The 17863-nt window shown below is 41.5% G+C and overlaps 1 protein-coding gene across 1 annotated transcript in view; it reads left to right on the top strand.

Annotated features, from left to right (window-relative positions):
• The window catches only part of LOC118839981 (kalirin), a 413338-nt gene that overhangs the window by 318205 nt on the left and 77270 nt on the right, over positions 1-17863 (top strand). The window contains exons 18-21 of the mRNA XM_036747488.1: positions 2677-2792; positions 3518-3640; positions 11151-11333; positions 13819-13937. Coding sequence (XP_036603383.1) covers positions 2677-2792; positions 3518-3640; positions 11151-11333; positions 13819-13937 — 541 coding nt within the window. The remainder of the gene's footprint in view (positions 1-2676; positions 2793-3517; positions 3641-11150; positions 11334-13818; positions 13938-17863) is intronic.

The following is a 17863-nucleotide window of genomic DNA, read 5'->3' as shown; positions in this document are numbered from 1 at the left end:
AGCCAAATGGGAGGGAGGGAGAGAGAGAGAGTGAAAACAGAATCAGCCACACTCTATACAGTCACTCTGGTCACTGGCTCGTGACTACAGCCCAGCTATTCTTCAGCATGAAACATTCCTAGTACAGAACAGATTGTGTGACTTTAGGCACAGAATATATTGTTAGAATTAATGTGTTGACTGACCGTGTTGGTTCAGCTGAATTAGTGGACCGTTCGTGCTGTCTCATATAAATGACATAGAAGCGGGAGGAGGGAACAAGCATTTAGTAAGCACCTATTTCTGTGCTGGCATGGAGGACTAGCTGTAGAAATGCAACCCAGCCTATTCCACAAACCAGGGGTCTCAGCTTCATTGAATCCTGGGATCCCAGAGCTTGGGTTCTTTGTAATGCACTGCACTAGAAGGAAACTTTGAGTCTATCTGAGGCAGTCAGGTGGTACGTGGCTAGGGCTCTGAGCCTAGAGTCAGGAAGACCTAAGTTCAAATCCCACCTCGGACATTTACTAACTGTGGGACTCTGGGCAAGTCACTTAACCCAGTTGGCCTCAGTTTCCTCATTTGTAAAATGAGCTGGAGAAGGAAATGAAAAACCACTCCATATCTTTGCCAAGAAAACCCCAAATCAGGTGGTAAAGAGCCAGACAGACATGACTGAACAATATTTGCAAAACATTTTCCAAACCTTAAAGCATTATCTAAATGATTATCAGCCAGTCTAAACCCCTCATATGCAGATGAAGCAGCCTGGTGTAGTGGGAAGAACCTTGGCTCAGAAGTTCAAGGATCTGGGTTAAATTCTCACCGTTGACACTTAGAACTTGTGTAATCTTGGGTAAATCTTAACCATCCTGAGCCTCAAATTTCTCATTTATAAAATGGGGGGAGGTAGGAGGAGGGGCATGCTAGATGGTCTCTGAGGTCCCTTCCACCTCTAGAGGCAGGATCCTACAAAACTGAGACCCAGAGAGGTAGACATAACATTACCAGATGGGAACTTTGAGATAATTTAGCCCAGAAGTTCCCAAACTTAATTGGCCTACCGCCCCCTTTTCAAAAAAAATTACTCAGTGCCCCCCTGGAAATCTACCTTCTTTAACCCTTTAATGATTTTTTTAAAAAAATTCTCATCATTTCAAAATAATATACATATAAAATATATTTTAAGATGACACATCTTTAATAATTTGTTGTAAATGTGTAGGTTTTTTTCTGCATTGAAATTTTGATGATGCAGTATTATGTCATGCAACTATAATTGTATTGTAAGAAAGTCATTACACACACATATTCCAGTCAGTGCATGGTGGACTTTCGGACAATGAACGACATACTTGCCTGCCAACACTTGCTTGTTAAGACCTGTCGGCAGTCTTGACCCTTGATTGGTTATAACATGCATTTTGGGTGTTTACTTACAAAATAATGTAATCACTACAACTTTAACTCTGTTATACAACAGATGAAATATATACAAACAGTTTTTCAAATTTTTCTTCTCTTCTTTCCTTATTCTTCCATCACCCCCTTATTGTTATTCAACACCTCACCTGAATCGTTCCAGCGCCCCCCAGGGGGTGGTATTACTCACTTTGGGAACCTATAATAGTCTAATCTATATCTGCTATCAAATTCTTATCAGTGAAATTGAGTCAATCACTCCTGTGGAAAGAGGACAAGAGCAATTCCTCTGGATTCAGAGAACCTGGGTTCAAATCCTAACTCCAATACTTACTACTGGTGTGACCTTGGGCAAGTCACTGATCCTCATTTCCTCATCTGTAAAATGAGAGAGTTACCCTGGACAGCCTCTGAAGTCCCTGGAAACTAAATCTATCATCCTATGGCCTCACCTCCCTGGTCCTCAGTTTCCATATTTATAAAATTGAACAGATTGGATTTGATGGCATCTGAGGTCCTTGAAACAGGTAGCCACTTATTCTTGGGAAAAACTGACTCCCTAATATGGTATCCCAGAATATACTATTGTTCCCCACAAAAAATAAATATACACATATATATTTAGTACACACACACACATGCATATATATACTTTTATATATGTGTGTATATATACATATATTTACTTATTTATTATTGAATATATTATTGATTATTCTATTAAGTTAATATTAAATTATTAATTATAATCACATTAATAAGAAATAACGCGATAGTAAAATATTTAAATTAATTATTAAATTATCACATATTTATGTAATATGTAGATATATAAATTCTAAGTATAGAAACTCATATATACATATGCATATGTATACACATGTCTATACTACATTTAACTCCAAATTCTAGCCCCACCCTCTGTGATTCCCTTCTTATCCCTTCAAGTCCCCAAGCTGTGGTTTTTTGGGATCACAGGATTTACAGCTAGAAGAAACTTTAGAGATCATCTGGTCCAGCTACCTTATTTTGTGTTGTCCAGAGTCACAAGAATAGGAAGGAGCAGACCCAGGGTTCTAACCCAGATCCTCCGGCACCAAAGCTGGTGTTTCTGTTTTTCCCCTGATATGCTATGTTCTATGCTGCCTGTCTACTGTCCCCTGGGCTGGGCCATCGGCAGGAGGGTTCTTTGGTGGGCTAGGTTGTCTGGCCACTGGAAAGAGTCCAAAATGGTAGTCTGGGTTTGGCCTGTGACCCCTCTGCTCTGCCCCACAGCCATCTTGAGCGAGCTTCTTCAGAGGGAGAACCGAGTGCTACATTTCTGGACCTTGAAGAAGCGACGATTAGACCAGTGCCAGCAGTATGTGGTGTTCGAACGCAGCGCCAAGCAGGTATTCCTAGAGCTTGCCCCTTGAGCTGGGAGGTTCAGGGAACCCTTCTACCCCATTCCCATCCCCCTCTACAGCAACCAAAGACTGAGAGAATCCAGAGGAGATTCTCTAAGGCAGGAGGACAGGGAAGAGGGAGAAGGAAGGCAAGGGCAGCTGGCAGGAAGGAGGAGAGATGTAGGTGGTCATTTTTTAACTCACCAACAGCATTAATTAAGCATTTTGTATGTAGTGCTCTATTTCTGAGGGTTTTGAGGAGATGCCTAAAAGAGAAAAAGACTATTTTTTCTCTTAAGGAGAGCCTTTAGGGAAGTGGGAGATTCCAAATTTAGGCAGGAAATCCCAGATGTGGAAACTCCTTTCTCTGATACAGAACAGCAACTCTTCTATAGTTTAAAGTCTTAGAGTTGCCTAGGGTACTGAGAAGTTAAGTTTAAGTGACTTGTCCAGGGCAGGAGATATTAGAGGCAGGATTTGAACTGAGATCTTTCTGCCTCCAAGGCTATTGATCCCTCAGTCCTATACCCTGTAATGAAACATAAACTCCATCCCCTCAGGGTGCTTCAAGCCTAAAGAGTCAAGTGAAAACAAGTTAGCTAACAGTTTATGACTGCCTGTTGACATTTGTCAAGTTCTGTTATATCATCCAGATAAACCTTCCTTCTGGTGAATTTTCCTCCTGAGGACTGGTTTTTGGGGGATATGGTGGGTGTTCTTGCCTCCCACAGGCACTCGACTGGATCCAAGAGACAGGCGAATATTTTCTCTCAACACACAACTCCACTGGGGAGTCCACAGAGGAGACTCAGGAACTGCTGAAAGAGTATGGAGAATTCAGGGTGCCCGCCAAGGTATGGAGCCTCTGGACGCCCCCCATCCCAATTCACTCTAGCCCTTCCCATCCCAGGGAGGTAACAGCACATACCCCCAGGAGCCAGAACTGTAACAGGTTGGGGAGGTTAGGCTGGGCTTTGTTCCAGATTGCTAGAACCAGAGAAAAATGGACTTAGAAGATATTGTGACCACTCTTATGGTCTTCCAGCCATGTAGAAACAAGAGAACTTCACACATAATTAGTAAGAATTAGTTAAAGTAAAAATGTAGCAGATGACAGTCTGAGGTAAGTTTCTCCCCTGCCCCACCCATGTCTACCTGGGGTCTCTGTCTTCTAACCCATCCAATGGAAAGTCCACTTATAAATCTTGCCTTGGATACAGTTGTGGTACTTGTCCCCCAATTCCTAATTACAGCTATTCTGAGAATAGATCTGTTTAGCAGTTAGCCACGGTTACCAGGGAAACATAGTTGGAATCAGTTCCTTTGGGGCCTGAATTACAGCTGTTGACTAGAACGAGTCTGTTCCTGGTTTCTTAATGATCGGCTCCTGCCTATTTTGTTTCCACATACTCACCGTTGTCTCTCTAATGATTTTCTTGGCTTCTACATTTGGTATAATCTTTAAGCCAACTAATGTGAGGAATTGCATAGACCCAGGGGAAGACAGGTATCATACATTTGGGAGCACATAGTCTCACATCTGCATGTAGTGGTACCGTATGCCTGTACACCCACCCTCATATACTTCCCCCATTTGAAGGGCTAATAACTGTGGATAAGCTCACCAAGCAGGAGGATTTCTAATGGATGAGCATTTCCCCCCACTTCTGCCTTGGCATCTTCCCCTAGCTGAGGCATGTTGAGGTCTCTAGAAAGCAGCTCCCCCTACACACTTGTACCAAGTAGGATGATGCTAATGAGAGGCAACAGGACTAATCTCCCAATTTCATTTCCATCTGGAATCCCAGCCAAGATTTGATCTCAGGACCCATGGGGCTTAAGTGCCAATCCTCTCTGTCTCAAATTCAGGTCCCTTCTCTTTTATCTCCCCCTTCCTCCACCCCACACCCTGGGCTCCCTGCCATGTTAGGAAACTCTCTTGACATCAGTGCCAAAAACAGCAGATGGAGACCAGCCTGCTCTTCCCAGAGCTGTGTGAGCTACCTCTGCAGAGATGAAGAATGTTCTGGAAGTTAATAGGGTACATTTCTCTCCTAACCCACCTCCAGCTCTATTTACTGCCCTCTCTGATAACAGGAGCAGTTTCTGTTTGGGTTCTGCCCAAGAAAACCCACAGTTCCCTCATGAACCTGGCATTTCTTGCCATAAGAAAGTCCGAGTTAAATATATAGCTCCACATTCTGCTTTGTACATCATGCATAGCTGGTATCTTATCTGAGAGTGTCTTTCCACTGCCATCTAGCACTCTCCCTGTCCAGTCTCCCACTGTGGGTAGGTGTGAGATCAGAGAATGTAAATTAATTTAAATACCAGTGAGTCAGACATCATGCTTTAAAAATTCATGTAATACATTCCCATCTCAAGTGGAAATGACTTTTGGGTGATCCCAATTGAGACTATATTCCCCTCCATTGGGAATGATAGTTGACTGGGTCCATAGGAGTGTTAAGGCTCGTCCTGTTCTCACTTAAGATAAAGTGGGGCAGAGATGCTTTAGATAGAAACCCTCACCCCAGGATTTCAGAATAGAGCTGGGGCTGCAGCCCAAGCCATCCTTGCTGGAAGATATAACACCACATGAGTGAAATGGAGACTTGGCAAATTGCATGATCATTTATGATTACGAATAGGGATTGGGACTAGCCAGTGATTTCCTTAGTAGAGGAAACCCTCCAGGTGAGGAAATTTTGTCCATCAAAGCAAGTCATTACTTTCCTGTGTGTTCAGTCCCTTCTCTGTAACTTGGTGAGTTGTCTAGAGGCTAGAGAGGTTGCATAACCTTTGTTAACCTTTGTTTGTGTCAAAGAATACAAAGCTATAATGTCAGGATTTGAACATTGATCTTCCTTGCTCTAAGGCCAGTTCTTTATCCACTGCATCATGCTGCTTCTCAGTTAGTACAAATGATTAATTAGATCCATCTTTCCCCTAAATTTCCTCTTGTGTCCATCGCTACCTTCCCATTCCCACCATTCTAAGTTTAAGACTCACCATCCCCTTCTCTGCACTGCTTTAATCAAGTCAGCCCTTTGCCCCAAAGCTTTCCATTCTCTTCTACTTATAAGAGAAAATTGAAATTCCTTAGCAGGAGCATTCAAAATCCTCTACAAACTAGTCCTTACCTACCTTTCCAGCCTGATCTCCTATTTCTTCCCTTTGCAGACCCTCCCCTCAAGCTAAAAATCCTCTTGCTACCCACAAATAAACAGCAAATGTTTCTTGCATCAACTCGCATTTTTCTACCTCTGTATTCTTCCTTTCTCATTCCTGAAATGTCTCCCTTTCTTACCAAACTCCTCCCATCCTTTAGCTCAATCACGCTTTCTGTGCATACTTTCCTGATGTGTCAAATTAACATGATCTCTCCCACTTTACAAAATCCAATGGTACTTTTTGTCTATATAATTTCATATAATACTTAGTATTTTTTGCTTTTCTTTCCAGTTTTTGTGTTTATCTTACTAGTTTGAAATCTCAGGGTTAGGGAGGGGAGGATGGCAAGGACTCTGACTTGTTTACCTATATATAGTCTATTCTAGGCACGGTATTACCTAGAACAGAATATCACACACAATAGATAACCAATGAATATTTGTTGTTTGAATGAAAAATTTGAGCCTCCCCCCAAATCCAATTTTGACCTGAATTATTTGGATTGGGATCTCTGTGTCATTGGAATGCTACCATTTGGTAGATATCAATCAATCAACATTTAGTAAGGACCTACTATGTGCCAGGCATGATGTCAGCTGCTGGGGGATACAAAGATATAAACCAAACCCTTTCTGCCCTCAAGGAACTTACAAGCTATTGTTATACATTACGTATTTAGGTAACATGTACACACACACACACACACACACATACACACACACACACACACACACACGAAAATAGAAGCAAAGAAGGAACATTTGGGTGAGGATAAGAGAGAGAAGTAGGAAGAGGGGTTAGATCTGTGACTTCATTGGTTTAGAGAACTCCCAACCAATGTAGATTGACAACACATAGTCTATAGAGAACTGTTCGGGTGCTGAAAAGGGAAATGATACACTCATTGTCCATCAGCCAGGATGAGTCAGAGGCAGGCCTTGACTCCAATTCTTTCTGACACCAAGGCCAGCTCTCTATCCACCATGACATAATTCCATCTCATAAAATATTTACTTCTGTAAAACATCTGCCTCTGAGTCCAAATACAGAATAACTGGCCTTCAGTCCTTCATTCCATTCCTTCCCATTTCATTCAATTCAACCAATATTGATTAGGTCCTGTTGTATGGGATTTTCTTGGCAAAGATACTGGAGTGGTTTGCCATTTTCTTCTCCAGTGGATTAAGGCAAACAGAAGTTGAGTGACTTGCCCAGGGTCAAACAGCTGGTAAGTATAATAAGGCTGGATTTGAACTTAGATCTTCCTGACTCCAGGCCCATCGTTCTATCCACAGAGCCACCTAACTACCTTTGTTGGATCCTAACACTGCTTAAAAGCAACCAACCTAGTTGAGGTGAGAAGCAGCACTGTATAGAATTCTACAAACTTGAAAATAGAAGCAAGGGAGGAGCATTTGGGTGAGGACAAGAGAGAGAAATAGAAAAAAAAAGTATTCTGTGGGAGTTGCTTTCCTAATATAAATTACCAAACTTGCAGAAAGGCAAGCTATATAGTGACGAACAATTCAACTTTTCTGGCATTTCTAAGAAGTCCAATTCTGCCAAAAGCAGTCCATCTGGCAAATTCTTGGCTTGCCCAGCTCACAATTTAATATCCATCAAGAAAGGAAGCAACAAGGGGACTGCTTTTCTGGGCTTAATTCTAATGAGCAAAGAAAAATAGGTTAGCGATGTAAAAATGACAGGAAGCATGGGAGAAAGATGATTGCTTCATCCTTGATATTCTGGTAGCAAAGAATGGGAAAAACGACCATAAATAACATAAAGATGTGTCCATATTTTCAAGCCTCAGAGAAAAGATAGTTATAATCCCATTGCTGGTATTTTATTCCCTATTGGGGAATAGTTCTTTAAAAAATAAATCTTACTGCATAATCACAAATAATCCTAATGAGAAAAAAGAAGTCTCTAAAAACCCAATGTGGCTACACCAAGAGCTCTCTGATGAGCTTTACAACCTTTACAGAAGTTGTTTATAAGAGAGACAGAGTGACACATAACTTTAAGCAAAGTTAAAGCTCCAGATGAACCAAGGCTTGTACAAAGTGCCAAAAAGGGTCATGTGTGTATGTTCAAAGCAAGAAGCAAAAGGAAGGCATGAGAGCTCCTGCTTTGGGAAGACATTGACTGGTGACAGAGAGAAGGCAGACCTCAACTCCTGTTGACAGCCTTCTTTTTCAACAAGGAGAATGGTCATCAAACTAGGAAGTACAGGAAAAAAATGGCTTAGAAGGGAATTGAAATTCAGGAGAGGTGAAAAGATAGAGTACCTAGCCACTTTCATTATATTCCAGCTTCTAGGAACAAACAAAGTATTTCCCAGGATCCTGAAGGTACTTGAAAATATAATCGCAGTATTCATGTCAACACACATTTAAGAAGTGGTTACTGTGTACCATGTACTGTGCTAGTCAACAGTTTTTGAGGAATAATGGAAAACAGAACAGATACCAGTATGTGAGAGAGGAACAATTGTGCTGATTTTCCCAGAGAAGATCCAAGAGACCTGGAAACCGCAGATTGCTAAACTTTATGTCACTCCCTAGCAAAATTCTGAGTTAAATTGTTTTGTGGGCATTTTAGGCAAATACTTTAGTTGATTACTAAGAGTAAGTATAGGTTCACCAAAAATAAATCATACCAAACTAATGTCATTTCCTTTTTTGATAGAGATATTTTGCTGATCAACTAAGAAAATGCCGTAAATTTTGAAGTCGTTTAATTTTGCTTTATTTTGTTTAAACTTTATAGAGATTTTTTTCTTTGTGGTTATATCCCCAGCACTTAGTATGGTGCCTGGCACATAGTAGGTGTTTAATAAATATTTATGGGCTTTTGACAATCTCCTAGATATCCTCAGGGTGAGATGGTGAAATGTGGGTGAAATGAGAGCGCTCTTAGGGAGACTCAGAGCTGATTGAATAACATTGCCTAGGGTGTCGATTGATGACTCTATGCCAACCTAGAAGGAGCCCTCTTATGAATTATTGTAAGTCTCTTTCCTTACCCCATCCTGGTCCACATTTTTATTTACGACTCAAAAGAAGACCTAGATGGAACAACGATTAGATGCAGAGATGGCATAAAACTGAATGAGGAAGCAGACACCAGAAATGACGTGATTAAGTTTCCTGAATATCTTGACAAGGTGGAATGTGTCATGGAAACTAACAAGCTAAAACTTAGCTAAAAAGTAATGAATAAAAAGTCCTCTGTGTAGGATTTTTTTTAATCAACTGCATCAGTCAGCACTTCAACTGTTAATTTTCCTGTGGTTTGACTGTTCCTGAAATTCAGGTACACTGACTCCAAGTGCAAGTAAAAAGTCAGGCACTCAAGGCTGGAGTGTCTAGGACACAGGAAGCTACACTGGAACCCGAGGATTGGCAGGAAGTTGAAAGTACTTTATGTAAAAGTAGATTGATCTTTATTATCTCAAATACTCAGATCTGCGACCACATCAATGTGGCTGCTCCTTGCAGTCATGCAGATCATAAACCCTCCATGAATCCCCACCCTATGAGACCCTTTTGTCCTCACCTTTTCATCCATTTGCCACATAGGATCCACACAAACACCTCCTCCCCCTTCTCTTGACATTGTGAGAACACCAATAGTGAATGCAAGCTGTCCATTGGTTATCTTTCACTCTTGCCATGTGACCAGTCCATCTTCTTCCTTGCTCCTCTATTTCTCTGATGATAGCATTTACTTCTGCTTCATGATCACTTCTGAGTGATGTCCTGCAGCCTGCCCATGCCCCCTGCTTTCTGGTGCCCCTCAGCTGCCCCTCAATTTCAGTTCTGCAGAGAGTGTCTAGTTAAACGTTCTATGACTCATAACCAAACAATAATCCTGGAAGAGTACTGACATTAAGAAGATGGCCCTTTAAGGTGGAAGTGTGGAGTCGTTAAAGAAACTTGGAATGAATAGGTTCTTTTCCCTTTTCCCTAATTATCTTGGGAAATAGACAAATAAGTCATTTTTACTATTATAAATACCCAAGTTAACTATAAAAGACATAGGAAGAAAGACACTATCTACATCCAGAAAAAGAACTGATAAATAGAAATATGTATAGAATGATTTTACAGAAATATACCTATTTGTGTCTAATGGTAGCCATTTCTCGGGCAGGGGAGGGAATAAAAGAAAAAAATACTTTACACGATAACTTTATTATATATAAAGGAATAGAAAATTGTACATAATAGATTTGCTGTTTCATCTTTTTAATTATACTATGTTATGGAGATGCTTGTTTTATTCCATAAATTAAAAATAAAATAGATAAATGAGAAAAAAGGAACTTGGAGATTTCCCAAAGAGACCTTGATTACAGCAGTTGAAACTATTGTAAACTTTAAATAAATACAATACTCAAGAGGAACTGCCCCTTGGAATAGACTTAATAAAGCCTACTTAAACCTTGAACCTAGGATACTGATGAGTTATATTTTTCTTATTTGACTTTTTTAGGTTTTAGTCTTATCCTTTCTTCTCCTTCAAACCGAAGAACTTCAGAAAGCTTTTCTTTTCCTCAGTTGCTTATCGTCATCATCAAAACTGCTTGACACCTCAGGACTCAGTTCTTGGCTTTGCCTTACTCTTGTTTAGGAAAATCAAGCTGTCAGCTACCCTCAGAAGCAGGTTATACTCTGAGGCAGGAGAGGGTTAGTTGGGGCTCGTAGTACAGGAGATGGTCACATTACTAAGACCAGCTTCACACTGACAAGGTGACAAGACCCTAATGTTCTTCCGCCTGCCATCATCCCATTGGGACTGGCGTTTCTTTGGCTCTGATCCTTAGCAAACACTTCTTGAAGATCCCACAAGGCACTACCTTTGGAATCTGATGGTTGATATCTTTCTATTGTGGGAATATACCAATGTGCATAATATTTGAAAAATCCTAATCTGTATCATGTCTCTAGTTCTGTGACTTGCCCATGACTTGTGGAAGGGGAAGGAGAGGTTTGGATGAGGAGGAAACAGGTTGTCTGCCCTGCTACGCTTCTGGGAGGGAAGGGACTGCTTCATTTTTGTCTCTGTGTCCCCAGGACTAGCATAGTACCAGACACATAGTAGGTACTTAATAGATGCTTGTTGCTTGCCTGCTTGATCAAAACTAAATTAATCCTGTAACATGGGGTCATCTTTTGGGAGCAGCAAACAAAGGAGAAAGTGAAGCTTCTGATTCAGCTGGCTGACAGCTTTGTCGAAAAGGGCCACATCCATGCCACTGAGATCAGGAAGTGGGTGACTACAGTTGACAAGCACTATAGGGACTTCTCCCTGAGGATGGGGAAGTACCGCTACTCACTGGAGAAAGCCCTGGGAGTCAACACTGAGGTAGGTGCAGAGGGGCCGCATCATCCTTTCTCTTCCCCCTCCACCACTTTCAGTCTTGTCTGTCACTTGTACTACAACAGAATGCAAACTATGTCCATGTTGTACTTGGCACCCAAAGATGAGTTTTCTGACAATCCGTAGCGCTTTCACACTGAGTTTTGTAGTAGGCGGGATGGATTACATTGAGCCAGAACTTCCAATGCAATTGCATGATGGCTGGCCAGGGTTATTGATGCTTTTTATATCTGTAAAACAGAACTTTTCTCTAAGCCAAGTTAATTGGCCCTCATTGGGAATTGGACTCATAATTTTGGCCTCATTAGCACCCTACTGTATTCAACTGATCTAACTGGCAAATTGCTATGGCTCCAGCTGTGGTGGGGGTTGCCCTTGTCAGATGCTATTTGTGTGAGGGTCCTAGAGACTGAAAGTTTAATTGTTGAAGATATAGGACATAGTTGATGGGAATTTCAGAAGAGCTATTTGGGGAAGGAGAAGATAAAGATGATTCTTATACTGTTATTTTAGGTAGAAGACTCATGGAACAAAATTAGGTCTAGAAGCTATAGTTGGGCTAGGCATGGGGGTTCGTACCTGTAATCTCTGCTGCAGAGGTGACTAAAGATGGTGGATCACTTGAGCTTGGGAGTTCTGAGTTGTAGTGGGTTGAGCCATTGGATATCTACACTAAGTCTAGCATCAATAGGGGGAGCCCTTGGAAAGGTGTGTGGGGGGGGGACACAAGGCTACCTAAGGAGGGGTAAACCAAGCCAAATCAGAAATGGAGCAGGTCAAAGTTTCCATTTCAATCAGTAGTGCCCAGGAGAGAGAGAGAGAGAGAGAGAGAGAGAGAGAGAGAGAGAGAGAAAGAGGGAGAGGGAGGGAGAGAGGGGGGGGGGAGAGGGGGAAAGAGAGGGAGGGAGGGGAGGAGGAGGAGGAGAGGGAGGGAGGAAAGGAAAAGAGGGAGGGAGGAAGGAAGGAAAGGAGGAAAGAAGGAAGGGAGGAAGGAAAGAAAAAAGGAAGGAAGGAAGGAAGGAAAAAAAAGAGGAGAAGTAGCTGTAGATAATCCAACAAGCCTAATTGGAGTGGTAGTTGTGATAACTGTTCCATTCAAACAGATCCCTAGCATCATTTCTCACACCAACCCCATTATCAAATTCCAGCCTTCTGCTGGAAATAGGCACATAGTGGGTTAGGAGTGAGCAGAGAGATGGGCAACCCTTCTTCTCTCCTGTCCAGAGTGGGCATCTTGTAACTGAAGATGCTAACCCTTCTTCCCATTCCTTCTTAGTATCACATCTTGTCTCAAAACAAAAGATGTAGGTATCAGCTTCCAATAGAGACAGATAGAGCTCCTAATGTGTGAGAAAGCAAGATGAAAGAAATGATGAATAAATAAAGCTGGGGTCTTATAAGAGCAAGATATCCAGAGCAGAGGACACGGAAATAAATTTCAAAAATGCAGATCTTTTGTCAGCCACAGTCATGAGTTTGTCACATTTTAATCTCATTTAATTTTAATTTGGTAGTCAAACAAGTCAGCTTAGTTTCCTCATGAGGAATTCTTACAAAAATTATCCAGAGAAGTCAGAGAAATCAAATCTGCTAAAAAGTTTATAGATCACCTGTATGTTCCATTTATCCAGACTCCTTCTGTCATTCCTAAGATGAATGGCAGATTGAATAGTGTATAATTAGGGAGTGAAGCCAACTAATTTCTTCTCATTTTATAGGTTTAGCCTGTAGTGGGGTGTATTTGAGCTCTTCTTTAGGAATCCCACTCATTTGATTGCAGAATTTGGCAAGAGCTATAGGAAAACACCTCACTTCACATTGAACAATGTCAAGGGAGGTCAGCTCACCCCTTGACCTCTCAGAGCCAAAGACCAAATGCTAACTAATGTCTATATCAAGTAAGAAAAAAATAATATACCCATTAATTGTGTTTCTTTTTAGCCTTCTATTCACATGGATATTTATTTATTTATATTTAAAGCTTTGCATTGATTACTTCCCCAGGGATATAAAAGTGTATTTGCATTTTCATATGACTAAACTTCACAAATTTTTGTGTTTCATGATTAAGAGGTGGGCTCAACCAAAGTATCCTGTGCTAATAGCTCTGAGCAAGGTAGTAGACCTTACTCAATCGAGTATAGGACATATTTATTAGCCTTAGGAGACACACATAAACTTACTGAATTTGTTCATTTTTTTCCTGCTGTGAGCATTCACCTGGGCTGCAAATTTTGTTATGTCAATTTCATGTAGAAAGAAAAGGATTTGAAAAACAAGCCAACCTTCCCTTCTGTAGGAGTATGTGTGGATTTATGGTTTTGGTTCTGGTTCATTTTCTCATCTCCTTTCCACGAAAGCACATCACTCTGACTGTCTTTCCCTTGCCTACCCCACTCCTTTGTATCTTTCGAGTGGCCTCTCCCTGAGGTGTCCACAAAGTGATCTTCTTCAATCCTTCTGTCTCTAGGATAACAAGGACCTAGAGCTGGACATCATCCCAGCAAGCCTCTCAGACCGGGAGGTCAAACTACGGGACGCCAACCATGAGGTCAATGAAGAGAAGCGGAAATCGGCCCGGAAGAAAGAGTATGTGCTATCTGGGCAACCCCAGCCCTGAAAAACAAAGTGACCTCATGATAAGAAGTATCCCTTTCCTTTATTCCCCATATCCAGTCTCACCAAGTTTGGACAAAGGACAGAGTGCTAGACTTGGAGTCAGGAAGACCTGATTTTAGATCAGACCTCAGATATTTACCAGCTGTATGACCCTGGGCAAGTCAGTGAATTCACCTAGGTCTGCCTCAGTTTCCTTATGCCAGTAAAACTAGAGATTTGGACTTAATGCAAGGTCCCTTTCAGTTCTAAATCCATGATTCTATAAAATGTCTTCCACAGTTATCCATTCCTTTCCATTTCCACTGACGCTCATTTATTCAACAAACATTTATTTTATTTTTTACTTATTCTTTTAATATTCTCATTTTTAAAATGTTTCATTGGTGTCTTTTGTTTTTTTAATCATCATAATTTTCCCCAGTATTTCTACCCTCCCTTTCCCAGAGAACCATCCCATAGAGTAAGTGGTATTTTTGTAAAGACAAAAAAGAAAAAAAAAAAACAAAAATTAGCACAATCAGTCAGTACATGATGCAATGTGTAACACATTTGGCTCTTCCACCTCCACGCAGGAGTGAGATGAGGATGTCCTCTCCTATGTCTTCATTCAAATCATGCGTCAATGAGCATTGATTAAGTTTCATATTTATATCCTTTCACCTCCTAGTAATGGCCTCATTCATATCTCCCAAGGCACTCGTAACCACCCTAGCCAGGTAGGATTCCTCTCATGGTCTGTGCATCATTTTTGCTGATGATTCCCAAAGCTCTATCTTGGCTACTGTCCTGTCCCCTGAGCTCCACTCCTGGTCTCCATCTGCCCACAAGATATGACCATGTGGGTCACCAAACCCCATATTGTCATCTCAAACTCAATTTGCCTAAAACTCAATTTAACATCTTTCCTGCCCAATCAGCCCCCTTCTGAACTTCCTTTCTTTCAGGTCTCCCAGGCAGCCAGGCTCATAGCCTCGCAGTCATATTTGATTTAGCCCTTCCCTTCCTTGATTATGGCCAGTCCACCATCAAGTTTTGACAATCCTTCCTCTTAAATATCTTTTATCTCTTCCCACTGCCATTTATTCATTCAGCAAGCATTTATTAAATGCCTACTGTGTGCCAGGCATCATTCTAGGTATAGAGGAGACAAAGAAAAAAAGTAGTCCCTGTCCTTACGGAGCTTATGTTTTGCCTGAATGCCACTATTACCTACTCCAGACCCATTTCATCTCATTCTTAAATTATTTGATTCTCTTTCCAATATTCTCTTTTTCTCTTCTGCACACTGTTGACAGATTCACCTTCCAAAAATAACGCTTTCATCATTTCATCCCCTTCCTAAAAATTTTTCTGTGGCTCCCCTTTCTATAAGACGATTCAAAAACTCCTTGGTCTGGCATTCAGGGCTCTCCACATTGTAATTCTAACCTGCCTGTCTATCTAGTTTTATTCCTCCAGTTCAAATTGCCCACTCCATCTGGGGCAGCCTTCTCATTGTCCTAAACATAGGCCTCATGCTGTTATCCCAGCTTAGGAGATCTCCTTTTCTTTATGCAATTTAAATCCTACTCATCCTTCAAAGTTCAACTCACTTCCTTTGTGAAGCCATCTGGATGACGCCAGATGAAGCTGATTGCTCCATCCTCTGAGGTTTTGAGCACTTACTGTCCATACCGTTAATCTGGTACGTGGTGCCTTGTATTACCATTAGGATGGGGACAGGCACAAGTAAGTAGTCCAGTGAATAGAGTACTGGGCCTGAAGTCAGGAAGGCCAGAGTTCAAATCCAGCCTTCTGACTCTTCCTACTTCCTGGACAAGATGCTTAAGTGCTTTCTGCTTCAGTTTCCTCTATTATAAAATGGAGAAAATAACCACACCTACTTCAGAGGTTTGTTGTCAGGATTGAATGGGATAATATTTATAAATCTCTTGACACAGTGCCTGGCACATTGAAGGGACTTAATAAATGTTGGTTCTCTTTCCTATCTTGTCTTTCTCTATTCCCCTGTGATTTCATTGGTATCAGGAACCCGGACGAGGAACTGTCTCTACCAATGAAAATCATCCCTGTCTCCGCATCTTAAAATCTTGCTGCCCTAATAGAAATAAAAGAAAGATAAAACAATAGCCCTGTGGTGGCATTGCTACGGACATTCTCTCTGCTGATGTTGGCTAGGACCCCTCTCTGGCTCAGGCTCATAGCTCTGGAGCTGGAAGACATCTGAGAGACTGCCTGCTTCAGTCCCCTCCCTTGGGATCACACAGCCAATGTATGTCAGAGAGAGGGCTGGCTGGAGCTCAGGTCCTCCTGGTTCTCTATCCTCTCCCATGCCACCTCTCCTGTGCTATTATTAAAACCTTTAAATCCAATTCACCAAACATTTACTAAGCATGTGGGATGAGCAAGGTGCTGCAGGAAAAAAGTTGAGAAAAATGGCAGGCCTCCACCCTCAAGTTTATAATAGAGGGCTGACAGGGGAAGAGTATAACCTGTTCCATAAATAAGTCTCATTCAAGGTAGAGTGTGATGGAAGTGAATGAGAGATCCAGACAAATCGTTCTAGGAAAACCTGAGAAGCCAGGTGGCTGTTCCCCAGCAAGATTATAAGCAATGTTACTGTCTCAAGGGGCGGGGGGAAGAGAGATAGAATTTGGAATTTAGAACTTAAGAGTATTAAAATTGTTTTTATAATGTAATAGGGGGAAAAGGAAAATATTATTTAAATAAATAAATAAATAGCACCCCCCCCCAAAAAAAAGGTGATAAGCAACTTAAAGGTGAAAATTATCCCTCAGTTTTAGTTTGTGTCTTTCATAGCCCCTGGCCCAGTACTCGAGATTAAGTAGCTGCTCAATGAATACATATTGATTTGAGCTAATTGGGAAAACCAAGATTTTGTCCAAGACCATGAAACAAGTCAGGGATAGAACCAGGACTAGATCCCAGGCCTACACACTCCAAGGACTTTTTTCTTTCTTTTCTTTTCCTTTTTTTTTTTTTTGGAAGGGGGAAGGCCAGGTAATTGAGGGTAAGTGACTTGCCCAAGGTCACACAGCTAGTAAGTGTATCAAGTGTCTGAGGCCACATTTGAACTCAGGTCCTCCTGACTCCAGGGCTGATGCTCTATTCGCTGCGCCACCTAGCTGCCCAACGGATTTTTTTCTAGGTAGATCGTGGAGCATTTCAGAAAGGTAGGAGAAGAACGCATCCTTTCCCTAATGACATCATCATCATCATCATCATCATCATCACCACATTTTAGATTTCCATAGGACTTTATCATTTGCAAATGATTCTCATTTGTTTTCTCATTCAGTTCTCCCAGTGAGATAGCCCAGGCTATAATAATATCCCCATAGTGCAGGTGGGGAAACTGATCATCAGAACTGTTAAGGGTTTTGCATAAGGTACCATAGCTAATAAGTGGGAGAGCCAGCACTGAAATCCAGATTTGTTTGAGAAGCAATGTGTAATTGTGGCCTGGAGTCAGAAAGTCCCAGGTTCAAATCTGTGACCTTGGAAAGTCGTTAGTCTCCTCCCCTGTAAAATGACAGATTGTGCAGAATGGTTTCTAAGATCCCCCTAAACTCAGTGTCTCTGATTCTGTGATCTGAATCCCAATCTCGCGCTCATTCGTGGTTGCCAGGTTACTCTTCACCCTCTCAGCAGAGGGACCTCAGAAAGGAAAGGAAGGTGCATAATGATAGGCTGGTTCCAGCGGGAGGGAAAGCTCCCACCCATCCAGGCAAATGCATAATTTGTGCCCAGGAGTGGATACAATGGGCTATGTTTTAATGAAGAAGATGTCATCATGGGATTAGGCTGTGGGACTGCCACTGAGCCCTGCAGAGTATTGTAACAGCTGAGGAGTAAATGAGGCTTTGAGGAGTGCA

Source organism: Trichosurus vulpecula, chromosome 2 (assembly GCF_011100635.1).
Source record: "Trichosurus vulpecula isolate mTriVul1 chromosome 2, mTriVul1.pri, whole genome shotgun sequence".
Lineage (NCBI taxonomy): Eukaryota > Metazoa > Chordata > Mammalia > Diprotodontia > Phalangeridae > Trichosurus > Trichosurus vulpecula.
Note: the sequence above shows the minus strand (reverse complement) of the source record. Positions and strands in the feature narration are given on the sequence as shown.